At 39.5% G+C, this 25,807-nt stretch overlaps 1 protein-coding gene across 1 annotated transcript; it reads right to left on the bottom strand.

Annotated features, from left to right (window-relative positions):
• Positions 1 to 6,832: 6,832 nt before the first annotated feature.
• On the bottom strand, positions 6,833 to 22,606 carry LOC104311545 (protein-glutamine gamma-glutamyltransferase 5). Its single transcript, XM_069778893.1, has 13 exons — positions 22,478 to 22,606; positions 19,922 to 20,101; positions 19,380 to 19,622; positions 17,751 to 17,869; positions 17,129 to 17,257; positions 16,719 to 16,896; positions 15,680 to 15,812; positions 14,556 to 14,659; positions 14,209 to 14,451; positions 12,524 to 12,850; positions 11,478 to 11,635; positions 11,016 to 11,149; positions 6,833 to 10,042 (listed from the first exon to the last, which is right to left on the bottom strand). The coding sequence occupies exons 1-13, from the start codon at positions 22,482 to 22,484 to the stop codon at positions 8,347 to 8,349; spliced, it is 3,651 nt and encodes a 1,216-aa protein (XP_069634994.1). The 5' UTR covers positions 22,485 to 22,606; the 3' UTR covers positions 6,833 to 8,346.
• Positions 22,607 to 25,807: the final 3,201 nt, after the last annotated feature.

Here is a 25,807-nt window from a genome sequence, read left to right as displayed (position 1 = left end):
TATGACAGGTATCCTGATTTGTAACAGCAACTCAAATCTAAATAGTTATTTGCCTAATGTCATTATCTTTCAATCATACATAACATTGTGCCAAATAATGAGGCAGTGCTCAGACCTCTCATTAAGGCAGAGTTCCTTTTTTTTCCTGGAATAATAATATTAGGGTTTTTTCAGCTACAATTTACACTTTAATGGTTTCTGACAAAACTATTGTGCTCATATAAAGGCTTAGCAGAAGCATCTTAAAATTTGCAATCCAAATTAAGTTTGCCTCTTCAATTTTTTTATTAATGCAGAAAAGTCTAGCTGTGTTAAGTATAGGTTGTTAAATTTTGTCTTAATTCCTACCTGAGTCTTAAGATGACAAACCATTTGCACTATATCCAATCCATATTGCTGGAAATTTCCATGTTCTTATCTCTGAAGTGCTTTAAAATGAACTGATAATTACAAAAAAAAAAACCCAAAAAAACCCAAAAAACCCCCACTGTACTTTCCATTACCTGCTTTTATATTATAATAAACTTTTTTTTTCATTCTTATTTTCAGATGTTTGCTGATTCACAAAAAAAATCACATAATTTGGCAATTTAAAATACTCATTACAGTTTTCAGAGGAGGTTAACTGTTGAGGCAATACTCCACTTCAGAGACATCAAATAATTCCTTACACTACAACAGAGATTATAATCTTTTAACATTTAAAAATTTATATGCAAGAGATTTTAGCTCCAACATACCAATATATGTGTGTGTTTATCCTTGTGAAAGGAAGATTATCAGTGCCTTAGCCCTATTATAGTTTATTTTCAAACTGAAGACCAAATTGACTAAAACTAAACTTTTTAACAAAAACTTGGTCAATAAATCACAAGCTCTGAAATTAACAGAAAAATTATCATCCACACATTCAGCAGTTGGTTTACCTTACTTTTATTAGTACTATTAGTATTATTTACTAGTACTCTTAGCACTACTAGTAGTTCTACTGAAACAAAAAGAGGAGAAATAATTTAAAGCTACTTTGCTTTTCTATATAACCAAAATAACATGAATGTAAACTATTTAATACTTTCACCACTTGACCTTGAATACAGATTCCCAAATAATTTCAAGTAATTATCCCCCAAATTTGCCTGTTCTCCAGATATGGCACCTCTCTGCCCAGAATACCTGTGTGGGTTCATCCTTCAGCCATGGCAGTGGCAGGACCCATGGACCTGATGGCATCTGTTAACCTTCTGTACACGATTGAGAGACTCTGCTACACTGACTGAATGACTGCAGACTGCTGCTCTGAGGAAATTTCATACACAATTAATATTTTTCTATTGAATTTTACATCTTATGTAGATGGAAGTATATATATATATTTTACTATAAAAATTACTTCATCCTGAAAGACAGTACCTGGCAGAAGTTTTTCACAATGGTTTCCCTCTGTCAGCTTTCTAGGGGTCTATCAGGCAAGATAGAGAAACTAAATATTACATCTAAAAGCAACTCAAAGAATGTTCATCTTTACAAACTAAATCTTCTAGTAGACAGCCTCTTGCTAAAAAGCAGCATACAGGCCAAGCTTTGAAAGAAAGCAACTGAGAGATGAATGTATTCAGGACAGAAGAGCATTCACACTTATTTATAATTATTATTTTTATTTGCATGAACACTTCCATTTGCTTGAAAGTCTTTGCTCCTTTCATACTTCATTGACATAAAATCCCTTTCAGACATCAAAGTGGTTGCTATACTCATAAAAGGATAGGTGAAAGCTTCATTATTTCAGGGTAGCTGTGGCTTATAAGGAAAAAGTTCGGTAGTTAAGCCAATCCACAATGACAGATTTTGACAACCTTCCTCTGTGAACTTCATTTGGTAGAGTGTGAATAGCTGTGTTATCCCATACTACAAGGCTTGGATCAACAAAAAACTGTCCTCTTTCTTTTTCCCGCCACAAAAAAATCATGTGAACTTACTTTTTGCCCTTCTGAAGAATGCATTTTCTTGGGATTAAGGAAACAGGTTTCAATTCAGTAACTATGGGAAGAATTGAACAGGAAGCTTCTACTGAGCAGGCGATGCCTTTTCTACATAATCACCATGGTGACTAATGTTTAGGAGTTTTCCCCATCATTCACTCATTTCCCTCTAAAATAAATCGAGAATATGATGCCGCGTGGATGGTGAGAGTGTTAGTGGCCCAGACAAGGAGCCAGTGAATGCTGGCAGGTAGCCAGAACAGTTTGCCTTCACCTCTCTAGAGGCAGCCAAGAAGAAAACATTTAGTAAACAAGCATGTGGGAAAAAACTTTATGCTATGGGGATTATGCACATCATTCGGAGCAATAGCCACATCCATCACTCTTGGAATCAGCAGAACAAGGCTAAACCTTTCCTTTAAAGTACAATCAGCATCAAGTGCCTGGAACATTTATATCAAGAAGTAGTTTCCTATTTGATTCTTTGCTTACTGGAACTGAAGGTGTCCTTTGTCTCCAGAAATGCCCTCCCATGACAGATAGGGAAATTTACTGTCTCTTTTGTAAAGGGAAGAGAAAGACAGCACCTTTCTGCTACAGCTGGGAGAAAAAAACAAAAAAAATATATATATATATTGGGAAAAAAACAGAAGGAAAGTCCTTTGGCATGTTGATAAGGCACTTAGCTATGAATGTAATTCCTAGATTTTGGGTCTAGCTTAGAACTGTGCTTGCATTTTGCATTATACTATAGATGCAGAGTAAATAAAATACAAATGACGAAGGCTATTTCTAAACTTTGCGGATATGCTTATGTTATATGCATTCTGACCACCTCAAGGATTAGACCACTAAGGGAATTTAGGCTGGAAATACCTAGCTACTGGACCTTGATTTGGCTTAAGAGTAATGAGGAGCACACCAGGATCAATCCAGCTCTGACTGGGGCAAAAACCTATACATATTGGGACACAAACCTAGGCACCTCAAGGTTTTAAAAAGAAATGGTAAAGCTCCTGCAGGGTTTGGATGTTACCAGGATTAAGCAGTATCCATCACAAAATTTTCAGAATTTTAATTTTGGGCATTTAGTGCCTAATTTTTGCCTTATGTGTCAGATAACCCTTCTACATCTTATTTCTATTTGATCTGTAGTCTTTGAATAAACTTCATACCTAGTTTTATAGGAGCCTATGAAATTTCACTGTGAAGTTGTTATAGACCAGATCTCAATGAATCCTGTTTATCATTCCTTCTGCATTGATATTGTCCTTGGCAAATAGCCTGAGTCAGTGATGCAGAAAAGTGCACATATTAGTATTCGGCTAATGTGCAGTTGGGACCCCTAATGACTCATGCTATTATATAATTGACTGAGATCACCTAAAGGAAAGAAACAAGATCATTACAAAACCCTCAGTATTCTCTCTGTCTTATAATGTTTGTGCTCCGAAGACAGAATTCCCTATTAGAGACTGAAATGTCTATTGAAGGCTGTTGAAGCGAATTTGATGATATTTGCATTTGAGCAGCCTCTAGCTATTCTAGTTGTTCCCCCTGTGTGGAAAAGAGATGAAGGCCAAAAAAGGTCGAAAAGAAATTAAAAGATAAGCAAAAATTAGAAGATGAAGATGCTACGTTTAGCTCAGCCAAAATTATAGAGTATTTTTAGGTCAGGGTTAATATCCAGTGTCTGAGCTCTATACCCAGAAACTGCTACAGATGATGGATTAGGTTTACTGGTATATTTTAATATATTGGAACAGCAAGGATTCCTGGTAATATTTATCCCAAACATCAGCATTTCTCTATTTCTAGTTAATCTACAGCTAACTTGACATACTGTCATAGCTTTAATAAAATTTGAGGTTTGATATTCAAAAAGAGGAATTGGAGAACATCAGAATCACAGAAGAGATTTTCTAAAAGGAAATGGTGTATAGTGGTGACATTTCTTTACACCATAAAAATTTTCCCTTCTTTACACATAACTCCTGGTTTTCTAGACATTATTTAATTTTATTAATTTTTGCAACCAGTTCATATGTATCAGTGAACGCTTTTTATTCAAACCCTATAGCACTGAGATAGCCTGCACTAAACATGCCTTAAGGAGCGAACACACATGCAGCTCAGATGTAGGATGGCTGAATATGAACATACGAAAAAGTGAAGGTTGCTCAAATAGCTAATGCAGTCTACTGAGCACCATCAATGGCAACTTTTCTCAGGAGAGAGGAACAGGAAAAAAAATTATGGTTAGTTGAAAAGTTAGACAGGTGTGGCCAGTTAGTATATCTGAAACAAATAGATTTAAAAACCAAATTAATGTGGTAGCAGAGTAAATTATTACTGTAAAGCAACAGAATAGTAACAAGGGCTCAGCTGTGCACGTACACTGTATTTGATCCTTGGGCCGGGAACACTCTCTGTTTTCAGTCCTGCATTGGTCTCCTGCACAGAACTTCTATTCCAGTGTTAGTCAGAGAGTTGTGCAATTACCCAATACAAATGAGCATACGTGCACATTACATAACATACCTTGCAGTTCAAAGACAAAGAATTTAAAAGCTTGAACAAGATCATCCAGAAAGAACAAAGGCGTGGAAGAAATTCCTCCCATCTAAGACATCAAAAGAAAGAAAGAGCTGGGATGCCTGTAAAATATTTGAATAGGATTTCCCTCTACAAATAAGGACCTTCCCTTATAAAAACACTTCTACAAATGCAGTATGAAGAAATCGAGTTTTGAAAGTTCAGATATAATGGAAATGTACAACAGATGACATAAAACTGCTGCATAACAAAGAAAGAAATCCTTGTCATCTTTTGCATTTTGAGTATTTTCATGTTTTCCTGGTCAGCATATTTCATTTCTTTATTTTTATACACTTCATAGTACATGTTCCAAAAGATTTTGTTTGGTTTTAACACTAAGTAAAATGAATATAGTGTTTCCCTAATTTAATCTTATTGCCTGATACAATATATCAAATTTAATTTACCTCTATAACTAAAGCTTGGTAGGAAATTGGTTCATTGAGTTATACATTTCAATATTTTTTTTGCAGGTACCGGAATATATAAACATAAATCACATTTCACTCAGACATTTTATGGTATGTCACCAGCAAATGTCCAAACAAACACAAACCTTAAGCATTTCAAGTTTGAAACAGTTAACTTGCAGCTAAATCTCCATAACTTCTCATCTAAAAAAAAGATTCGTAAAGGCCTAATGAACTGTTAGGCATGAGGACTGAAAATTATCACATACTAGATTCTTCCTCATCTTTAAAAGAAATACAACCTTATTCTAGTTGCACACGAAAATAAATTCCGGTACTCCCATTTATTATATTAAATCATAGAAAAGGTAACTATAATAATGCATGAGAAACTGCATTTTTTCACCTTCACTGGCCTAGAAACAAGTGAATATATTTCCCTTACTTCAATAAAATACATGTCTGAATGGAGATTAAAATTAGAAATGTATTCCCAAACACATAAATATGATAGTACTGTATTCAATATCTGATGACTATAACCGTCATGCTCGAGCTGGCCTCCCATTCTCTAAAATAGACTTCTCTATGTATCACACCACATTACAGAATACTGTTAATCTTCAGTATGTTAAATACACTAGGCAAAAAATCCAACCCCAAAATATTTAATTCTTGTGGGTTCTACTACAAGAAAGTGCATTTAAGACAGCCAAACATGTCACTTTTGAAAAAAAAAAAAAACAAAAACAAACAACCCACAACCAAACCAACCCACAACAAAACAAAACAGAACAGAAATTTTGTGGAAATTTAAACAATGCCTCCTCTTGATAGGAGATACCTTAGAAAACATAGGTTGGAACCTTTCACTAAGAAACATTTAAGGAGCTAATTTAAATCCTGTTGTTTGGGGGGGGGGGGTGTGTTGTTACTGGGGTTTTTTTGTTGTTGTTGTTTAGTTCCCCCCACCCCCTGCCCCCCCCTACCCCTCAAATGAACATGAAGCTGTAAAGTGAACTTTGCTAGGAGACTACAACCTAGCTTTTGTTTTTACTAGGACGTACGTGACAACAACACACTCAAGATAATTTCCTTAGTATTAGAAGCATTTTGAATTTTAAAGGATTTCCATTATTCTCTATGGCTCCAATTATAGCGAACTTGCTACAGTTTTCAAAACCAAACTGTATTCAGCATACACAGCAAGAAGAGTGGGGAGTAAAGTTTGCACACACTCTCGGCAGCTCCAGTGACATTAATAAGCTGGGACCAAATCTTTGGAGTTTCTGAAATATGGAATCAGGCTCATTCTCAGAAATGGGGAAAATCAGAAAAGTCAAACCACTACTAGGAAAACAAATCTGAAATGTTATTTGGTAATGATGTAGGTGCCATAAACTGTTAACACTTTCTCAAAAAAACCATATTTTTTTCTTAAGTAGATAGTGTTGATATCGTTTGTGTCTCTTCCTCTGCCACCCAAAGATTTGTTTTGTTTGGCATTTCTGTGGATTGTGAATTTTGCAGCCCATGAAAGCAAAGGAAAAACTCATGCAGCATCTGCAAGTAGAAAGCTTTCTTGTGAGCAAAGAGGATGGCTGAATTTTTCCTCTAATACCAAAGGGAGTATTTCAGGTATAGTAGGAAATCTATAGATTTCCCCTAACTTCAGATCTTATTTTGAAGCCTTGGTTTCAGACTTTAGGGAAAGGAAGTGGAAATATAACAGAAATGGAATGGAGGAAGATTTTACATTCCAGTGCATCTGGAGAGATTTATTCCCTACTTCGAAGAGGTATTACCAAAAAAAGAAACCAAAACAGAATTACAGGTGGTTTTTTAAATTTTCTATTTTTATTGTGAATCAGGCAAAGAAATTTTCAGCAAACACCTAACAGAGACTATTGAAACTGCATAAAAAACAAGTCACAGCGTTATGACCACTCTACTACAATATCCAGGCAAATATTTCTTCTACCATATTCATAGTTGCTTTGTAGGAGATAGTGTTGGCATGTTCATAGCTACCATCTGACACCACACCTTTTCAAAATCCCTGGAAATTTATTCAATCTCATCACAGAGCATAGGGGTGTGAACTACAGTGATACTATTGAAATACTATTGCTACGTGACTGAAGATTCTGCAGCACCAGCAAAATTACCTTACCACAAAACCCCACTAACACTTGCTACTAAAAATAACGGAGCACTATGGGAAAATAATGGAGGAATGGAAGGTGTTGTCAGTAAATACAGAATTCTTATGAGCAAATCCAAAATTTGGGGACAGTTCCATTATGACAATGTATTATTTCGACTCCTAAAACACTGGGAGAAGGTTGGCATTGAAACGGTACCAGTTATCTAAAGAAGACGTAATACATTTTCATTCACCTTCTTAACCTTTCAGTTGGGAGGGCTGGGTGTTGGAAAGAAAGGATAACATCATACTTCCTTCTCTAGTTCAGGTCTGGTGACAGAAGTTTTCTAGCTATATTGAATCAAAAAGGCACAGCCTTGGAATTAGAGCTGTTCCCATGAACCTAAATGCATGAAATATATATGAGTAAATTTTTTGAATATGCTACATGAAAAACATTCAGTTGTGAAAGCCAATGAATTGGTTTTAATTGTTCGAGTTTTACAGCCTTTCTAATCTGACCTTTGGGTTCCTGATACTGGACCTGTAATACATCCAGAGTAGTAACACTAAATTTATTATAATTGCCTTTTTTTTTCCTTTTTTTTTTTTTTTTTAACACTCTTCAGTTGATTTGTAACAATTTAATTACTCCACGACCTCCACACTTTTCATTGCCTCATAACTAAGGAGCGCATGCAGAACTGACCTGAGCCACAACAGTACCGGGACTCAGGGGCCCAATGTCTGTTAGGCGAGATGTAAGGCAGGTCTGCTGCCACCTCTCTGCAGCATCCCAAGGACCGCACATTTCATGCAGGAAGAGAGATTTGCTACGAGTGCTGTAGCCCAGGGAGATCTGAGAAATACGCATTGCAAGAAATCAAGAGAAGAGAGAGTGAAAGCACATCATTTATAAAACAGCTTGACCAAGCAAGTAAGTCTGATTACCTGCACTGTGCAACTATTGTCACAATGGCTCCACGTTCATTTGTCACTTCCACCGTACCATATCTCAAGACATACAAGTATTACATCAAAGGCACCCCTCGGCAGTCGGCTACCAGCCTGCTTTCTGGCACATCTCAAACACGTGGATAAATACTCAGGACTACGTACGCTGCTCTCCATCACCCCATTTCTAACTTCTTTCAAAGCGTCTGCCCATGGGCTTTAATACACTGGCTTTGGCTTTTCCCCGCGTTACTCTCCGCTACAGGTATTTGCGTTTGAAGTAGGTGAGAGTGCTCCTGCTGGGGCTCCAGGGCGTGCGGGACCCTGCGTGGGGCAGGCCGCTGCCAGAGGGGCGCGACCCGGAGCGGGGCAAGGTGGCGTAGGCAGAGGGAGAGGTGGAGCGGGGTAGGGTGGTGTAGGCAGAGCGGGACAAGTTGTAGGAGGAGCGGGACAACGAGCTGTACGGAGGTCGCGTGAGCGTGCCGTAGGCGGTGCGGGACAAGGTGGAGTAGCCCGAGCGCCCCGTGGTGCTCCACGCTGAGCGGGAAGCGGGAGCCCACGTGGAGAGGGTGCCCGAGCGAGCGGTGGTGTCGCAGGAGGGGCCCCACTGAGGGCCGCACACCGAGCGAGACCCCGGGGTGCCCACGAGCCGGGACACCGAGCGAGAGGTGGGGGCGCAGAGGGAGCGGGCCGTGGCGGCTGCCAGGGGGCGGGGGGCCGGGGGGCAGGGGAGGCAGGCTGCCGACGAGTCCTCGGGGCGAGGGGCGGGCGAGCTGGCGGGGGGGGCCCCCGCAGCCCCCAGAGAGACGGAGGCGGGGGAGCACAATGAGTGGGCCGCGGGGGGTCCCACCGGCCGGGGGGCCGGAGAGCACAGCGAGTGCGCTGCCGGCGGTCCCACGGGGCGGGGGCCCGGGGAGCACAGCGAGTGGGCCGGCGGGGCGCTCCCCACCTGCAGCCCTGCTGGGGTGGCGCTACGGGCGGCGGAGCGCGGCACCGGGGAAGCCGCTGGGCAGGGGCCTGGGGAACAGACGCCGCGGGCTACCGGGGCACTCGGGGGTTGGCAGGGCAGCGTGGCCGTCGGGCCACACGGAGGCTGGGCGGTGGGAGAGGGCGTGGAGCCGCAGACGACGTGCGAGATGGAGGCGGCAGGCACCGAAAGGGGAGCTGGCAGCGGCACGGGACCGCCGACGGCGTGAGCTACCGGAGAGCATGCCGGGTGGGATGGCGGAGCAGACATATGGCTAGGGACCGCCTGGGTTGCCACAGTGGGACCGGAGCCAGCCATGAAGTGGGTCAGCAGGGCACTCACCGCGTTATTCGCGGGGACAGAGACAGAGTAGGACATCGGCCCCCCTCCGCCTCCGGGCTGGTGCGCGGGAGCAGGACCGGTCTCGAACATCACGTGAGGCATAGGGGGGCACACGGGGTTGGACATTGGGGCAGGCATGGAGCCGTACACGGTCGGAGGCATCGGGGCACACGTAGCGGGAGGCACGGTCTCGCATACGACACGGAAGCCAGGATCGCATCCCAGGTTGAAACCAGGATTGACGCTTGGATTGAAGCCTTGGTTGCAGATGGAGTTGCATAAGGGATGGCCTGCAGGGAGGTACACGAAGTCGTACACAGGCTGGCCCCCTGCACTGCAGTTTGGGTTGCACATTGGGATACATATATATTCACACATGGAGTTGAACGCAGGGTCCGCCACGGGGACGGGCCCAGAGCCATTCGTGGGGAGGGAGCCGTTCTCGCACACCGGGAGCGACCCATTCTGGCTGACAGGCAGGCTGCCGTTCTGGCCTGTGGGGCAACACACTTCGGCCTTGGCGCATCCTTTGCAGTAAGCAAACTTGTGGCATCCAAAGTTGGCCAGGAGCCGGTGGCTGCCAAGCCTGTAAGGTGTGAACTCCACGATGGTCCGTGCCTGTTGATTAGATGCCAGCGTTCCCAAACTGGACCGAGAGAAGGAAAAGAATTAGGACCCTGGGTAGCTCAGAGACCTGAAGCGCTACAAGATGAGTGCACAGGATTAGGTTTGATTTGCTATGGCATGTTTTCAGAGACAAACTGTTATGACAACTCTGTTATTCTTGCCTCCCTTCAAAAAAACCCACATTCTGTATTGTGAAAAGCATGGTAACAAATTTTGTCCCAAAATAAGATTTGGAAGTCTCCCATAGCTGGTCCTGTAATTGGAACTGGAAACTCATTCATGATACTCTCTTGAATTCTTCAAAAATGTAGCACCCTTCTGCCTCAAAGATGTATTTACTGCTTCCCATTTCCAGTAGTCTAAGTTGGATTGGGCAGCTTTGTGGAATCAAGTTCATTATTATTCAGCAAGAACAATTCCTAATTGCTTCCCCTCAAAATTAGTCATACTTCTGTTGGTTCTCCTTGTCATGAAGAACAGCAATGCATATTAATGAACAGCTACTCTTCCTACGAAGTTATAGCATCCTGGAAGTTTCCAGCTTCCTGTGATTAACATGTTATGATCTTAGAATGCATGCTGCTTTTTTTCACTGTCGTTTTCTAATGGTTCGCATACGTGGTGCCAGTTCATGAATATTTAGAGGAATTCTATTATAAACTCAATAGGATTATAAAGGGATGGGGGACCCAGCTAGAATTTCTTGTAAAGAAACAGTGCGTTCCCTTTCAGACAGAAATTTGAAACACACACTTCAATTAAATCTTGAGAAAAATGAAGCAGCAACATATCTTGGCAGCTGTAAATGATCCATCAGTTTCAAGAGAGTGAGGCTTTTAATGGAGTCTCAAAGTAATAAGGGATAAAAAGTCCTGTTCAGGTCCTAACCACCAAAAATATCAGAACTATTGTCTTCCTCAAAACCTGCTCTGATCTAGCACACCTTAGTGAACCCCCAATATTATCCCCATTTAAATAATTTATGATCTTACTCAATGGTCATCGGCTCTTTGAATAAACCACAGCCTTCTAATGTCATTACACAGTTTTTCATATCTTCCTGGAGAGGATTGCAGAAGGAGATCTCTGCAGTACATGGTACTTTCAGCCTGGGCTGGCTTAGTAGCTAGTCAGAAAATAAGCAAACACATTTTATGTTTTGTAACCCTTACAAAATTAACAATGCAGTAAATAAATGTAAGAAAGGAAAAAAAAAAAAAGGATTATTCATACACGTGTTTCTTTCTGATTTACTTCTATGATCTCTATACATCATTCTAAGTCAACTGTTATACATCTAAAATCACACTGATCTTGCTAAAATAAAAGATACAATAAAAGAAAAGAAAAAAAGAAAGAATTTAAATTTCTTCATCATTGTACCTAGGAACTGGCCAATAAGAGTCCCTAAGTCTGTTCCTTAGGTCACAAATCCCACAATTATAGTTCTTTACCTTTACAATAACAGGTGGCCTGTTGATCACGATATCCCTGCTCACCATCAGAACTTCTCCACACTCTGGGTCTGAGACAGCAACTACTTTCATAATGTTGTGATCACAGAGATAAGGTCCATATTGACTATATGATATACACAGTGGAATTTTTTTCACTGTAAAACAAATTAATTTTAATTATTTTTTCTGAAGTTTTGGCTAATATTTCCACCTCCCTTCCTCCTAAAGTTTAACTGGTACTTAAAATGGCTTAATTAAATATTAAGTTATCACAGCATCTTTGACAACAGACATGACTTTTCCTGGCTTAGGGTGATATATTGCTACCTTCAACAACCAGCTTCACAGTTTTCAGTTAATGTAACTATACCAGTGCATTTACAAGGAGGTTGGTTTATTATTATTATTATTATTCAAAATTTGGAAACTTTCATTCCAGTGTAAATCTTAAAGCAATAATTCAAATGTAGGCAAATTAAAGTTTGGTAAACCAGAATGTTAATATCAGGTATGAAATGTCATCTTATAGTGATGTGTTTTGATTAAAGGGATCATTTTTCTTTCAGAAAAAGATATTAACCATGAAAACAAGTGTTTATGTTCTGATACACCTTTGCACTTCCCAGCATGTGATATATCTAGAAATAATTACTTTAGTGCTCAAAACAAACGTTTTACACTGGCTAATATCTTCTGGCCAAAGGAAACAAATTGTTCTTCTGAAAGACAGCTGCAACTTTATCTTTGTATTGAATATAGAATCCAGAATTGAACTTTTAGGAGAAACAAGTTTTTAAATTATCATAAGAATCTCTAAGCCTTGAGAAATTAAGGAAAGGCTACAATTTACCCGTCACTATACATATAGTATTGACACTGTTGATTTTTGAGCGATCACCCTACAGCGAATTCAGCTGTCAACATTTAACATTGTATTTATTTCACTTCCCACCACTATTAGGAAGTCTCCATTAATCCTAAAAAAAACAATCTCCTGAAAAGAACAGTGGACAAAAGGATGTTAGACAAATTCACCTTCTTACCTTCCCTTGGACCCAGTGTGACATTCACACTGTCTTTCCAAAATTGATCCATTGGGCAACCACTGTAGGTTATTATTTGTGCACACAAATTAAACTTCAGGTTTTTGTTTTCACTACGCAAATTTTCAAGCAGCCAGTGCAGTTGGACATCTTCACCGTACATTGGGCAGTTAGCCATCTTTAACCTCATGTTAATACCAGAGTCACTCAAAAATGGGTTTTTCAGAGATGATAACTCTCTCTCAATATGACAGTTGGAAGCATTGCAGTACCCTGGGTGAATTCTTCTGTAAGCCCGGTAATAAGCTTCTTTGTTTTTCACAGAACCTGTTGAAGAAGATACATGATAATGATCCTGCTGGAGGCACAAGGAGCCATATCTACCCAAGTAATAAAGATGAGTAAATTTCTCCCTCGTCCTCCCTGAAACCTAATGTAGTGGCTTGGTGTAGAACAAATCCACCAGATAATCAAACACAAGATACGGTAGTCTGAATGCATAGAAGAAAATAAATATCTTGGAAAAACACTCAAATGATTTTACTTTGATTAGTTAAATTTAAAAATGGTCATGTAAATCTCAAAATGTGTAGTTAGTCCAAAACTCAAAATATAACTCTTTATAAGGGTTCGGGTGAATACGAAATGCTACCATGTGTCTCAAAGGGCAAGATACACCATTCAAAGAAAGGAACTATCAATCGTTTTCTTTTTTGTTCCCATTCCAAAAACAAACAGAGCTTGCAATTTTACAATCAACTGTGATCCACTCTTCATTCCTTTAGGCAATTTTGCTAGTTGAACTCCTCCCTACTACTGGAACATGAAAATCAGTAATCAGTAGCCCAAAGTAAGAATGGCAGAATATCCTAATAAAACATGAATTCAGTAAGTAAGCATATTTTCTGACAGACCTGGTACAAGAAGCAAGAAGCAAGAAGTTAACCCTGGGTTTAAAAAAATTTAGGGTGTTTTAGATTGCCTAAAGTCTGCTAATATTTTAAACTACTGTACAGGTGAGACCAAAACATGTACATACAAATAGTGGTATTAAAAGGGCTGGAAAGCATGTCCAGGCAGGCCAAGGACACCGGCTTTGCCTAGTTTGGAGAGAAGGAGGCTGAAGGGCAACCTCATTGCTCTCTACAGCTTCCTGAGAAGGGCACGTGGAGAGGGAGGGGCTGAGCTTTTCTCCCTGGGATCCACTGCTAGGACGCATGGGAATAGTTCAAAGCTGTGCCAGGGGAGGTTTAGACTGGACATGAGGAAGCATTTCTTTACTGAGAGGGTGGTCAAACACTGGAAGAGGCTTCCTAGGGAGGTGGTTGATGCCCCAAGCCTGTCAAGTGCCTTAAAAAGAGGCATTTGGACAATGCCCTTAGTAATATGCTTTAACTTTTAGTCAGCCCTGAAGCGGTCAGGCAGTTGGACTAGATGATCATTGTAGGTCCCTTCCAACTGAAATATCCTATCCTATCCTATATGGATGTAATTACTGTGTGTTTTGTTTAAATCATCTAAATATATTTAGAAGTTTAAGAATCAAGATCTTTGAATAGAAAGGCATCTTCCTCTTTCTCAAAAAGAGACAACTTCAGATTGTTCTACTCAATTTAACACAGGACAGATTACATTGATTAGCATTTAAAATTTCCTCTAACCCATTTAATGACTTTTCATCATACCTAGTTCATACTTGTAAGCCCCAGTGATATCTTCGAATTGCTCACTGCCAACACTCTTGGTGATTAGATGTTGTCCACATGGCCAAGCGTCACAGAAAAATTTTATTTTTTTGGCATTGTTTTGGGAGAGCCAGCCAACATAGTTCGAATTTACTCGAGAAAACATATGATGACCGTCATAGTCCAAGTCCAGTTCCCCTTCTCTGATGCTTCGAACCCAGGTAGGACCGCTGCAAGTTGAACCTAAGCCAGGCAACAAAAATATTATAATATGTTGTAACCTAAGTAGTAGAGAAACTCAACAACATAAGCTGAGGAAAACAGCTACAGTTATAGTAAACAGTTACCTCTGCCCGTTTCCAAAGGTGTTGGATCCAGACACTGCCAATCACCACAGCATTGATTTAGGTCTCTGCGAGCCATCCAAGATTCATTCCAGCAGTGATATCGCCTGTAGGATGCAGGAATATAGGATTAAAGACATCTCTTGGATCATCAAGTTCAATGCCTTATGATGAAGGAAAAACATGTCAGAGATAACCTTTTAATCAACTGAAGACTCTCCATTTTTTAACACAGTTAATGATGTTTGGGGACAGGAGTTGTTTGTTTTGCTTTATATCACTCAGACTGGAAATTTGTTCCAGAACCCTGCAGACCTGATTACAAAACATTCTTCTTATAGCCCCTTTTTTATTTTATTTGATAAACAAAATAATTGTGTTGGCACATTGAGTAGTTTATTTTCCTAACATTTTCCTCCTGGTTCTTTAAAGGAAAATCACATACTGTCTTAGTCTTCTTTTTAATGGCTTAACAAAGAATAAACTCTTAAGTCTTTTGTGCTAAAATAAGATCCTCATTCCCTTAGTATTTTGGTTTGACCTCATCTTTTTGACATGTGAAAGGGCAGAAAATTCATTAAAAGCTTTCACAGATGAGACCTGGATGCAAACAAAATTCTGGTGCAGCAAAACTATGAACATACAGGTCAAGGGTGAAAACACAAAATTCTGCTATGATGAGTGATAATGTCATAGTTATATGAACATGAATTGAAGGGTTTACAAGAATGAAGCAATCCATGATAAGGAACCTCAGGAAGACAACATAATTATCAACCAAGTGATTATGACTGAAGATAATAGTCCTAGTCTGTGATAAATTTTCCCTTGCATTTCATGACCTACTTCATATTTTTACAGCTACTAAGATTGATGGCCTTATTCTTTCCACTGAGAAGGATAAGCAGGTAGTGTCAATTCTCACAAGTGGGTTTTTTTTTTTCTTTTTTGAAAATGTAGACTGAGCAGACTGTGTCTTCAGTAACTGCATGTTTTTGAAATGCATTATTAGGAAACTGAACAGTCTTGCCACACCAAAGAGATACACTGATCTGCAAGATTTATACTAGTCTTTCTATCATTTAGTTTTTGACAAAACCAGAAGAGGTTGTTTATTTCTTATTTACCATAGTTTGTCTTTACCACACAGGTTTTTTCCAGTACAGTCAAAAATCTCACTGATACCAAGGGGATTCTCAATTGAGCATGGAAAACAGAAGTTCGTGACAACACGGCTTGGAATTCCCAAACACCTCATCACTGTAAGGAAAAAATATAATGACTCATTACAAATAGTACTTAATCAAGAAAATCCTTCATTTATTTTATAAATAATTCTCCCATATTCTACTTTGCAATTATATAAACACAGCTGATAGGAGGCAATATTTGGGATGCAGTGATTCTGTCTTCAAAACTTATTTTTAGTGGTTGAAAAGTAGTCTGAAAAGAGCCTAGCATGAAGGAATGGCTTATTACTCTTCCAACTTTAAAAAAACCCCACACAAAAACAGATCTGTTTTAAGTTCAGAAATAATGAACCTAATCCTGCATTAATAAAACACCATGTTTTTTGTAAACAGAGTGTAGTACATATAAATTCATCTATAGAATATCAATTTAATTTTCTTCAATGTAGTAGCAAGTTCAGTAAGTAAATGGTATAAAGTTGGAACTGTGTTTTTTTGTCTGCTCTGTTTAGTTCACTATTATCTCATCCTTTGCAGTAAAAGAAGATAGTAGCCTGCTGCTTTTATGTTTTGGAGGAGACATTGCTAGAGGTCTTCTTCCTGTTCATAACTTAGCTTTTTTTCCTCGTCCTTCAAACCTCACCCAAAGGATAAGTTTTGGCTCCACAAAGCTGCACTTGCTCTGTGTTTTAATAAAAGCTGCAGTATTAATAGCTGCATGGTATAAAGGTCACAGAAAAGACAGTACTGCTTTTCTTCTTGCTCTTCATGCTGTATAGGAAAGCAATAGGTTGATGATAAACACTATGTTAGGAACCATGCCATATCATAACAAGATGAAAATATTCCATTTCTTTTCTAGTAAAATGCTTATGAGTAATATTATTCCAGTAGGTTTTAGGGTCAGAGGTTTTTGATCCTGGTTTTCTATCTTCCTTTTTGGATAACTAGGTAAGGGCAGACTGAAATGTCATACCTGTGCACATTACTGAAGCAAGAGACCCACAGTACCCATATCTGACTGGCCTGCATCTGCCATTGTACCACTGCTGAAGAATAGGAACACTTCCATTCCAGGAAAATGGTTTTGTTCCTTTCAGGTAATCATTGTTTTCTGGAATCTTCATGATGCTGTTAGTGGTATGGCTGCTTATCTAGAAAGAGAAAAGAAAAACAACCTTTCCAAATAGCTGACCATGTCTTCACATCCTAAGCATATCACAAAATCATCAGAGCTTAGTGTTACAAGTTTTTCCTGTGTATCTGAGCACAGAAGGGATTTTCCCTGCTACTCATACTGTGCTAGATTACAGTGCAATTTGTCCTTCTATAATACAATGAAGTGACCCGATTCATTCACAGGTCACACACCACCAGCGGTCTTACCATGTGATTTACCACCATGCTGACGTGCACGGGGTCATTGCGCCAACAATGGTCACGATCGGAGCCGTGATGGTAACTCGCACCCATGTCTAGGATCTTCAAGCAGATATCCAGAATCCCATCTTCAAACTGTGGAAAGAGAAGTTAACACAGGCATTGTGGTACTCTGACATTGATAAAGTTCCTTTCTTGTCAATAATCCAGTCTTTTTCATTTGTATGAGCTGCCCTCTCTCCTTCCCTGAACTTTTTTTTTTTTCCCTCCGTAATCAAGCGCAGCTCCTAGTGGTCTGCATGGTTTTGTCTATCTGCCTGAAGGAAAACCAAAGACATTTTCGCTTATGTTTGACCAATGGAATAATTTTCCTTCAGAAGCAATACCCTGTTTCTCCTTTTCCAAGAACATTCTGTAGTTTCCTTAATTTTACTACAGATCTTTCTTCCAGTTGCTTGGGCTACAGTGAGGTGCTCAAACATTTTGTTCTGTGCATGCATAATCTGGACTGGTCCTAAAAACCTTTTGCACTCCATAACATAGCATGCATTTCTGAAAAAATATGGATAACACTTCATTTATCTGTATATGGATGACATATACTTCTGAACAAGACTTCAAAAAGTACCTGTCCAAAGTGCCATGGTCGAGAGGTAATATGCTTGTGAACTCCTTCATACAGTATCCCATGTTCATTCAGAACATATTCTTCTCTATGGGCCTGATTGTCCATATATACAGGGTCATCTGGAAAAGATGCAGTGCTATCAGTCAGACAATATGTACATTTCTAGCACTTCTTTATCTTCTACTTCACTGGATCCCTCTTTCTTTTCCTACCTATTTTTGGTTTATACTTTTAAACATGTTCAATGGTGTGGGCTCTTTCAACATTCACAGACAATTCTTTTCTACTTAGAGCTAGATATTATCTTTATTAAGCCTCTTCCTGCTGTAGTACACCTGAATTACAGAGCTTGCAGTTTATCTTCACACTAAGCTGTTCTAGGAGTCAAACAATGCACACTTAGAGTTGGATATCTGATTTTGATCAAATCAAAAGCACAGCCAATGTGAATATTTGCCATGCAATGATTTTGGCAAGGTCCTACAGACTCCAGAATTGCGTGCTACCAGAACCAGTTCCACAGAATTCCATTTGTATTTGTACTATATTATTTCATGGCGATACCACAGAATTCACAGAATCACATAATCATTGAGGTTGGAAGGGACCTCTGGAGGTCATCTGGTCCAACCACCTTGCTCATGCAGGGACACCTGGAGCCGGTTGCTCAGGACCATGTTCAGGCAGCTTTTGAATATCTCCAAGGATGGAGATGCCATGACCTCTCTGGGCAACCTGTGCCAGTGCTCAGTCACTCTTACACTAAAGCAGTGTTTCCTGACGTTCAGAGGGAACCTCCTGTATTTCAGTTTGTGCCCATTGCTTCTTGTCCTGTCAAGCCATTGTAAAAGTGGGGGTAAAAAATTACACTACATCCCTACTACCATTAAGAAACCAAATCAAAACACTAGCTTAAGACAGTCTTGAAGTCAGAGGAAAAAAATTAAAAAATAACTGTCCTGGTTTCAGCTGGGATGTAGTTAACTGTCTTCCTAGTAGCTGGTACAGTGCTATGTTTTGAGTTCAGTATGTGAAGAATGTTGATAACACTGATGTTTTCAGTTGTTGCTCAGTAGTGTTTAGACTAGAGTCAAGGATTTTTCAGCTTCTCATGCCCAGCCAGGGCACCTGACCCAAACTGGCCAACAGTGTATTCCATACCATGGGACGTCCCATCTAGTTTAGGAACTGGGAAGTGGGGGGCAGGGATTCGCCGCTCGGGGACTGGCTGGGTGTCGGTCGGCGGGTGGTGAGCAATTGCCCTGCACATCATTTGTACATTTCAATCCTTTTATTACTACTGTTGTCATTTTATTAGTGTTATCATTATCATTATTAGTTTCTTCTTTTCTGTTCTATTAAATCGTTCTTATCTCAACCCAGGAGTTTTACTTCTTTTCCTGATTTTCTCCCCCATCCCACTGGATGGGGGGGAAGTGAGTGAGCGGCTGCGTGGTGCTTAGTTGCTGGCTGGGGTTAAACCACGACAATAACAAAACAAAATCCATTCCTGTTTCTCATTATTTCTGTGACTCCATCCTTCCCCAGCTAAGTAAATATAAATATGTTCAGTTTTACTCATCACTAGCATTTTTCTTAAAACTACCTGATCATCACTTGAGTTCTTACCTGCACACCAAGGGTTAAAAAGGACATAAAAATCTCCGAGACATCGCTGATATGTGTGACCACAAGATGTGATTTGCATATTGAGAATATAACGGCCAATGCAGGCACTGGAGGGAGGAAACACGCTGATATTGATGCATTTTGGCTGATGAATTTTGTAGGAAGCGCTCCAGCAGGTTTGATCTAGACATCTGCCCATTGGGAAGGTACATTTTGTCTCATTTGATTCGCAGGGTCTGAGGCCTTTTCGGGAAAATAAATACAACTTTAATCAGACTAAACAAAGCACATGTAAAGGGCAAGTAATTTGCTTAGCCATCATTTGCAATGCAAAGCTCCCAAGGGTGGATTTCTTTTTCACTTGTCACTTCTGTAGCAGAGTGAGAAAATTTTACATGTTAGCAGAACTGCCTGAGTGAGGGGAAGGTAGTCTCTTCACACAGAAGATTAATTAGTAGATACTATTTGTCACTGAGACTATGGGAAATATTACTTACCAGCAAAGGACTAGGAAAGACTACACAAAGTTTGGGAGTTACTACCTGTCTCCACGGTGAAAATAGCCTGGTCCACGGAGTCATCCCATTCCCGATTTTGGAAGCGAGCATAAAAGCTGAAGGCTTGCCCTCTCCTTATTATCTGTCTGTCAGTTCCGAAGAAATGGGTATTATGAATTTGGCAGTTGGAAGGACAGTTCAAGTCGACTTCTCCCAGCTCAATGACTGCAGGATGGAGAAAGGCACACAAAGTTAAAAACAGATAATTGAGTTCCCATTATTGGCTGAGGTCAAGATTACATGAAAGTGTAGATAATGATGAAAGACAGAGATAAATGTTTCAAAAAAATTCATTCAGGAATTTGTTCAAAATCCAGCAACACTGAGATTGAGACATACATCCATAAAAGTATCCTTACAAGTTCACCACTTCCCCAGCTTGCAGGTGGAAACTTGTATAACGCTTTGATTTATAAAGCTGTGCTACAAGTTTCACATTTTTTATATAGTGCCTTCTTGCTTTATAAATATCTGATGCCGAGGCACAATATTAGTATCTCTACTTGAAAAATTGATTTTGTGTTGTAATATTCTCTCCACATTACAGCATGCTGTCTACAGTTACTTTTCAAACGCAGCTAGACAGCAAACATTTTGCACATGCTATCAGTTGAGAGTTTTTTATACAAGTAATAAAATAATAAAATAAACTGAATAAATAAAAGATTTAATAACAAATGTAGGTGTTGGAAAGCTTAAGTGGCACTCCAAATGAGTTATGAAAAAAATCAGATATGAATAAATATCCCCCCAAAATTGTAAATACTGTTAAATATACATGCAAATATCTCGGTCTGCATTTCCCAAAGTCATAAAAGGTTTGCAGACATCTTTGAGGAACTTAATGAAGAAGGAAATATTCACAAATTGCGATATTTAAAAAAATGCTGACAATCTATCCCAAGTGCTATGATTAGCTTGACAAAAATCTTAGCTGATCCCCCCTTAGGCATTCTGCCTGAATATCAGTCATTTCATAGGGGTAATTATGATCCTGGTGCCAGAAGGATGGGTGGCAACACTCATTTTTACTTATTTGCATACAACTTTTTATTTTCAAAAGTGCTTCACTCTAATTGAAGACAATGGGAGCCACAGATTCTCAGCAGTTTTGAAAATTGGACTTGCTGAACTACAAAGTCTTGTATATTATTTTAATTCTAAAGGGTTAAATTTAGTCCTGCTAAGCCTACAGAACAACCAAACAATGCAACTTTTCTAACTATATTGGTACTAAGTTGAATACAGAGTTGGTATTTAGGGGAAACTAATTTTTCCCATCCGGAAGCAAGGGTGCATCCACAAGAAAGGAGACTCATAGCTAAACCCATGGGACCAGGACACTTTTAACACAAACCAGTGGAGTTTCCCAGGATCACATCCCGAAGTAAATCGTAATTGAAATAAATTGGGAGGGGAAGGAAGGGGACCGGGGCGGGGGGGGGGGGGGGGGGGGGCGGACACCCAAAACAAAACAAACAGCTTTTTCTGATTTCTTTCCTTGAACCAAAATAATTTCTTTTTTCATCTAACCATTTAAATTTGGTCATTCAGCTCTTCAGCAAAGTTCAGCAGATAAATGAAGATCTGGGCGTTACCCATGTTAAAAACATGCACACTATCAACAACCAAAAAATATGGCAATGCATTACATCATTATTTCTCATGAATGCATCATACCTGCTGACAAGAAAGAGTAACAGAATTGAACTGAAAATCTCATATCTTAATGAGAGCTGTCAACCATAACGCAAAGTGTTCTGGTTGAACAGAAAGGATTAGAAGTGTTTATAGCACACATGACAAATTCCTGTGGTCAAGAACACTGAAAGAACCTGATAGATCCTCACCCATCCTCTGGAGGCGTTTATAAACCAAGACAACTACACTTCATCCACTCATTAATCCAGCTGAACCGGAACATCAGGGTGTTGAGATATTACATGTTTCTCAGGGAAGTTCTCTAATGTCAGCCCACAGTTTGCTTATCAGAGTTAATTAGCACAACTGGATCACAAAGGAGCTAACAATTGCCTTCTTAAGCAAAGGCAGCTCAGAGAAAATACTAAAGGCCAATCAATTTCACATCTCTTACTGGTTTTCTCTCTCTGGTAGAAACCTGACATTCAATACTAGTCAATGGGTTTTCTCTATCAATTCACATTTTGCCTTCATTCCAGAGAGAATACTTCAGGTATCCATTGTGAAATAATTGCTTCTAGCATGAGAATACTGAAAACTAGAACTTTGTAGTTTATGCTGAAAATACAATGTATTCTTTTCCATGTTCTTTCTTATTCTCAGAATTAGCTGATTTTTCACCAATTCTTCTCTGTAGCTCTCTTTTTCCTTTATAAAAAGAAAGGGTTTTTTTCCTCCTTTCTCCCTAAGTCCACAAATAAAATCTAAATCATAGAACTAATCCCTAGACTTTATTCCACACAGCAATATGTACAGGTTTTTTTGTCCCTACACCTGACCATTTAATTATTTCCACTTTCAGTACTGAGTCAAGTGATAGTAAAGTTTCAAGACACTCACCTTCCATTTTTCTTCTACATGTACTAGTATCTGAAGCACAGTACTGGTAGAGGTACCTGCTCCTCAGCAAGATGCACTGCAAGGTCTGGCTGATCTCCTCTGTGAACCAACCTAATTTCCTCTCAGTAACATTTATATTCAGAACTAAAAGGCTGTCACACATATTGCGTCAACAAAATACCAGTTTACAAAGAGGCCCCACCCATGTGTCTACTGATGCTCATAAATGATTCATTTTAACTTCCAGCATTATTAGGGAGAGTCCTGCAGCCGAAGGGAGGGAGAATCTTGCTACCTCACCTATAGCATAGTACTCTCTATGTCCCACAACTTGCCATGTTTCAAAAATATTTTAAGACCAGGATGAATCTAAAGTCATTTCAGTGTAAGCCATTATTTTTAGCCATTTAAAGTTCCCATAAATCCCAGCACCTATAGTTCCTTTCTGGCTAGACATCTTCAGTCACCTATAGGAAAACAATAAAGAACACTAGACTTAAGCTGACTATAGACTCTTTGAATAGGATCACCACTGGACATTTTTATTATAATATAAGCAGAAATCCCAGCTTTCAGAAAGTCTGCACAGCACTCCCTCCAAGTGGAGGTCAGAGTAAAATGAACAAACTTTCCCAGCTAAATTGTAAAATAAACAGAGGACATGCATTAAGTTGAAGTTTTTGAAGTTGACAGTAAAATTTAATTCAAAAATTACATAATTTATTTATACTTTGTGCGCATTTATGTTCTAGCACACAATCAGTTTTGCAGCTTCTTAGCTTGCTCCACCTCCCCTTCCCCAAAATTATGAAAACCATTTGAGATTTTTTACAAGAAAACTTGTAAATATTTTGACACAAAAATGTATTACTTTATTTAGGTTCCAGGCATATTTAATAAAATAAAACAAAACAACTACAACAGCTTTCTCTCTGCACACTCAGTGATGAGAACATTGGCCTGCAAATAGGAGAGATGGATTGCAATTTTCTCTATCAAAACCAGAATGAACATTTGCTACAGTTGCCTCCTATGCTTCTTGCTCTGTGCCAAGCTTTACTCCATAAGATATCCTTTAAATCCCTCCAAGTTATTCTACTTTGGGTTAAAAAAACCCTAAATCTAAAAAAAAAAAAAACAACCCCAAAACCAAACTCCCCCCCCCCCCCCCAAACCTAAACCCAAACCCCAAAATATCATTCATTGATATAGAAAAAACATGATGACTGAAGTTCAGTTATTTGCGTAACTGCCTGGATTAAAATGGAACAGCTTAACTAACAGTGAAATAACCTAGTAAGCATAACTTAACAGCTCAGGTATTGTGAAATAACTTTACAGAACTTAAAGGAAAAAAATATCAGCACATCAACAGTTGGTTTGGAAGAGAGTGGTTAAAACAGTTGTATGACAGATGCATATGAAAGTGAACATAATAGTCAAAGTGTTCATATTTGAAATTTGTAAACGTTTGACTAGTCAGTAGGCAGACATGAAAAAATATGTGAATCCTAAATATTTCATTCATTTCTCATATATCTGAAAACTTTCTTTTTCTTAATATTGGTCATTTGACTATTAAACTTCAACTCATTGAAAAATGAAAAATTAAAAACAATACTATTCCATAAGAAATAATTTAGCAGCCATAAACACATAATCAACTTTAAATCATCCTGTAAAATGGGAATGGCAGTGGTCTAGTCACCCATCGGAGACCTGCCTACAAACATATGCCTGTACTAGCATCCAGAGAACAAACAGAAAAGTACCAAAGTGGGTGATAGTTTCCAAGAAGAGATTAAACTCCCCTCAAATACCTCTAGTTTAATCATCTGCCTAAAATATTTTGGTAAATGAAAGCCTGCGACAAATAAAAGAAAACAAATAAGCATCAGTAAGTGGCTGCACCTGTGGGTTCAAAGAGACTTAATTAAGAGTTTAAAATAATAAAGGCCTGAATCAGGAGCAGAACACTTTCTGTATGGGTGTGAGTCACTGACTTCAGTAAGTATGCTTCCTTAGATCCTTGAAGGTGCTTTGGTGCCTATCTGTCTCTGTAGGATCACCACATAGATACCCAGCCCCAAAGCAAAGCCTCCCAGATACCCAAGGTCCTGCCTATCAGTGTTTGCAAAGCCACCCAACTGCTGTTGCGAGCTCAGAGCTATCAGACTGGTTGGTCCTCTCACTCAAGCCCAAGTCCCAAGCGCCTCAAGTAAGAAGCTTTAACAAGGTAGAAAATCACAGCATACTCACTCTCTGGGTGTACTCAGTCTATTCTTACCCCTCTCGCCTTCCAAGCCCTGTGCCATGTGAGTTGACTCAGGTAGTCCGTGCAACAGGGCCACCACCTTAAAGAAAGAGGCATGGGAGGCTGAGCACCAACACAAAATAGAGATATGGTTCAAAGAAAGGTTCTGTCTCTCAGCTTATGGCCTGTCTAAACAACTCCTGTGTCCCCATTGCTGACTTCCAAGTCAGGTTGCTACCCTCTATCGAAGGAGTCTTGTCCTGGACAGAAACAGTTGCCTTCCCTGCCTGACAGCGAGGTACGCCAAGCTAAGGTTGATAGTCCCTTGGTCCCAGCTGGGGATGCTTTTCCCCTCTGTCTCCATTCTTCTTCCCCAACAGTTCACTCATTGTCCACTCAAGCTGTCCTCTCCATGTTACTACAGCATCTTACTTACACATGCACCATTCCCTGAAATGTACAAAGAAGCTGGTATACCTGATGCAGGCCTGAAAATTCTGCAGGACAGCATATTTTTGAGGATTTAGGCACTTCCATTTAGGTTATGAAGTTTCTTTAAAGACCTTGACTTTGGCCCTTACTGCCCAAGCATCTATGTGCTAACAGCTTAGAGAGGATTTTTTAATTTGTGGAGCAATTGGTACTTACAATGGTACAGACTACATTTACCTTTTAGAACTTTTTTTTTTTTTCCCAAAATATTGCTTGCATTGCAATAGACTGACATATGGTGAGCATTGACAAAGTCAAGTGGCATGCCTGCTAAGGCTCTGAAATCTTCATAGTTTTCAATTGCCCATTATGTCACTAAGAAAGGGCAAGGATTGAAGAACAGGGCATCGCAATCACAGAAAGAACACCTGTGATCAGCGCTGATGCAGTTCCACAGCATCACTAATACATTCGGGAACAATAGAGAAGTCACAGTAATCAAGCATCCAAGGAATCCTTTCAAGAAAAAGGAACACAAAATGACAGCTCAACAGGGGATAAAGGAAAGAATCAGAAAATATGTGAATTGAGATTAAAGTGTTTTGGTGAAAGTGTCATCTAGTGGAAAGCTGTGGTAACTACAG

Source organism: Haliaeetus albicilla, chromosome 3 (genome assembly GCF_947461875.1).
Source record: "Haliaeetus albicilla chromosome 3, bHalAlb1.1, whole genome shotgun sequence".
NCBI lineage: Eukaryota > Metazoa > Chordata > Aves > Accipitriformes > Accipitridae > Haliaeetus > Haliaeetus albicilla.
This window is presented reverse-complemented; position numbering and strand designations above follow the sequence as displayed.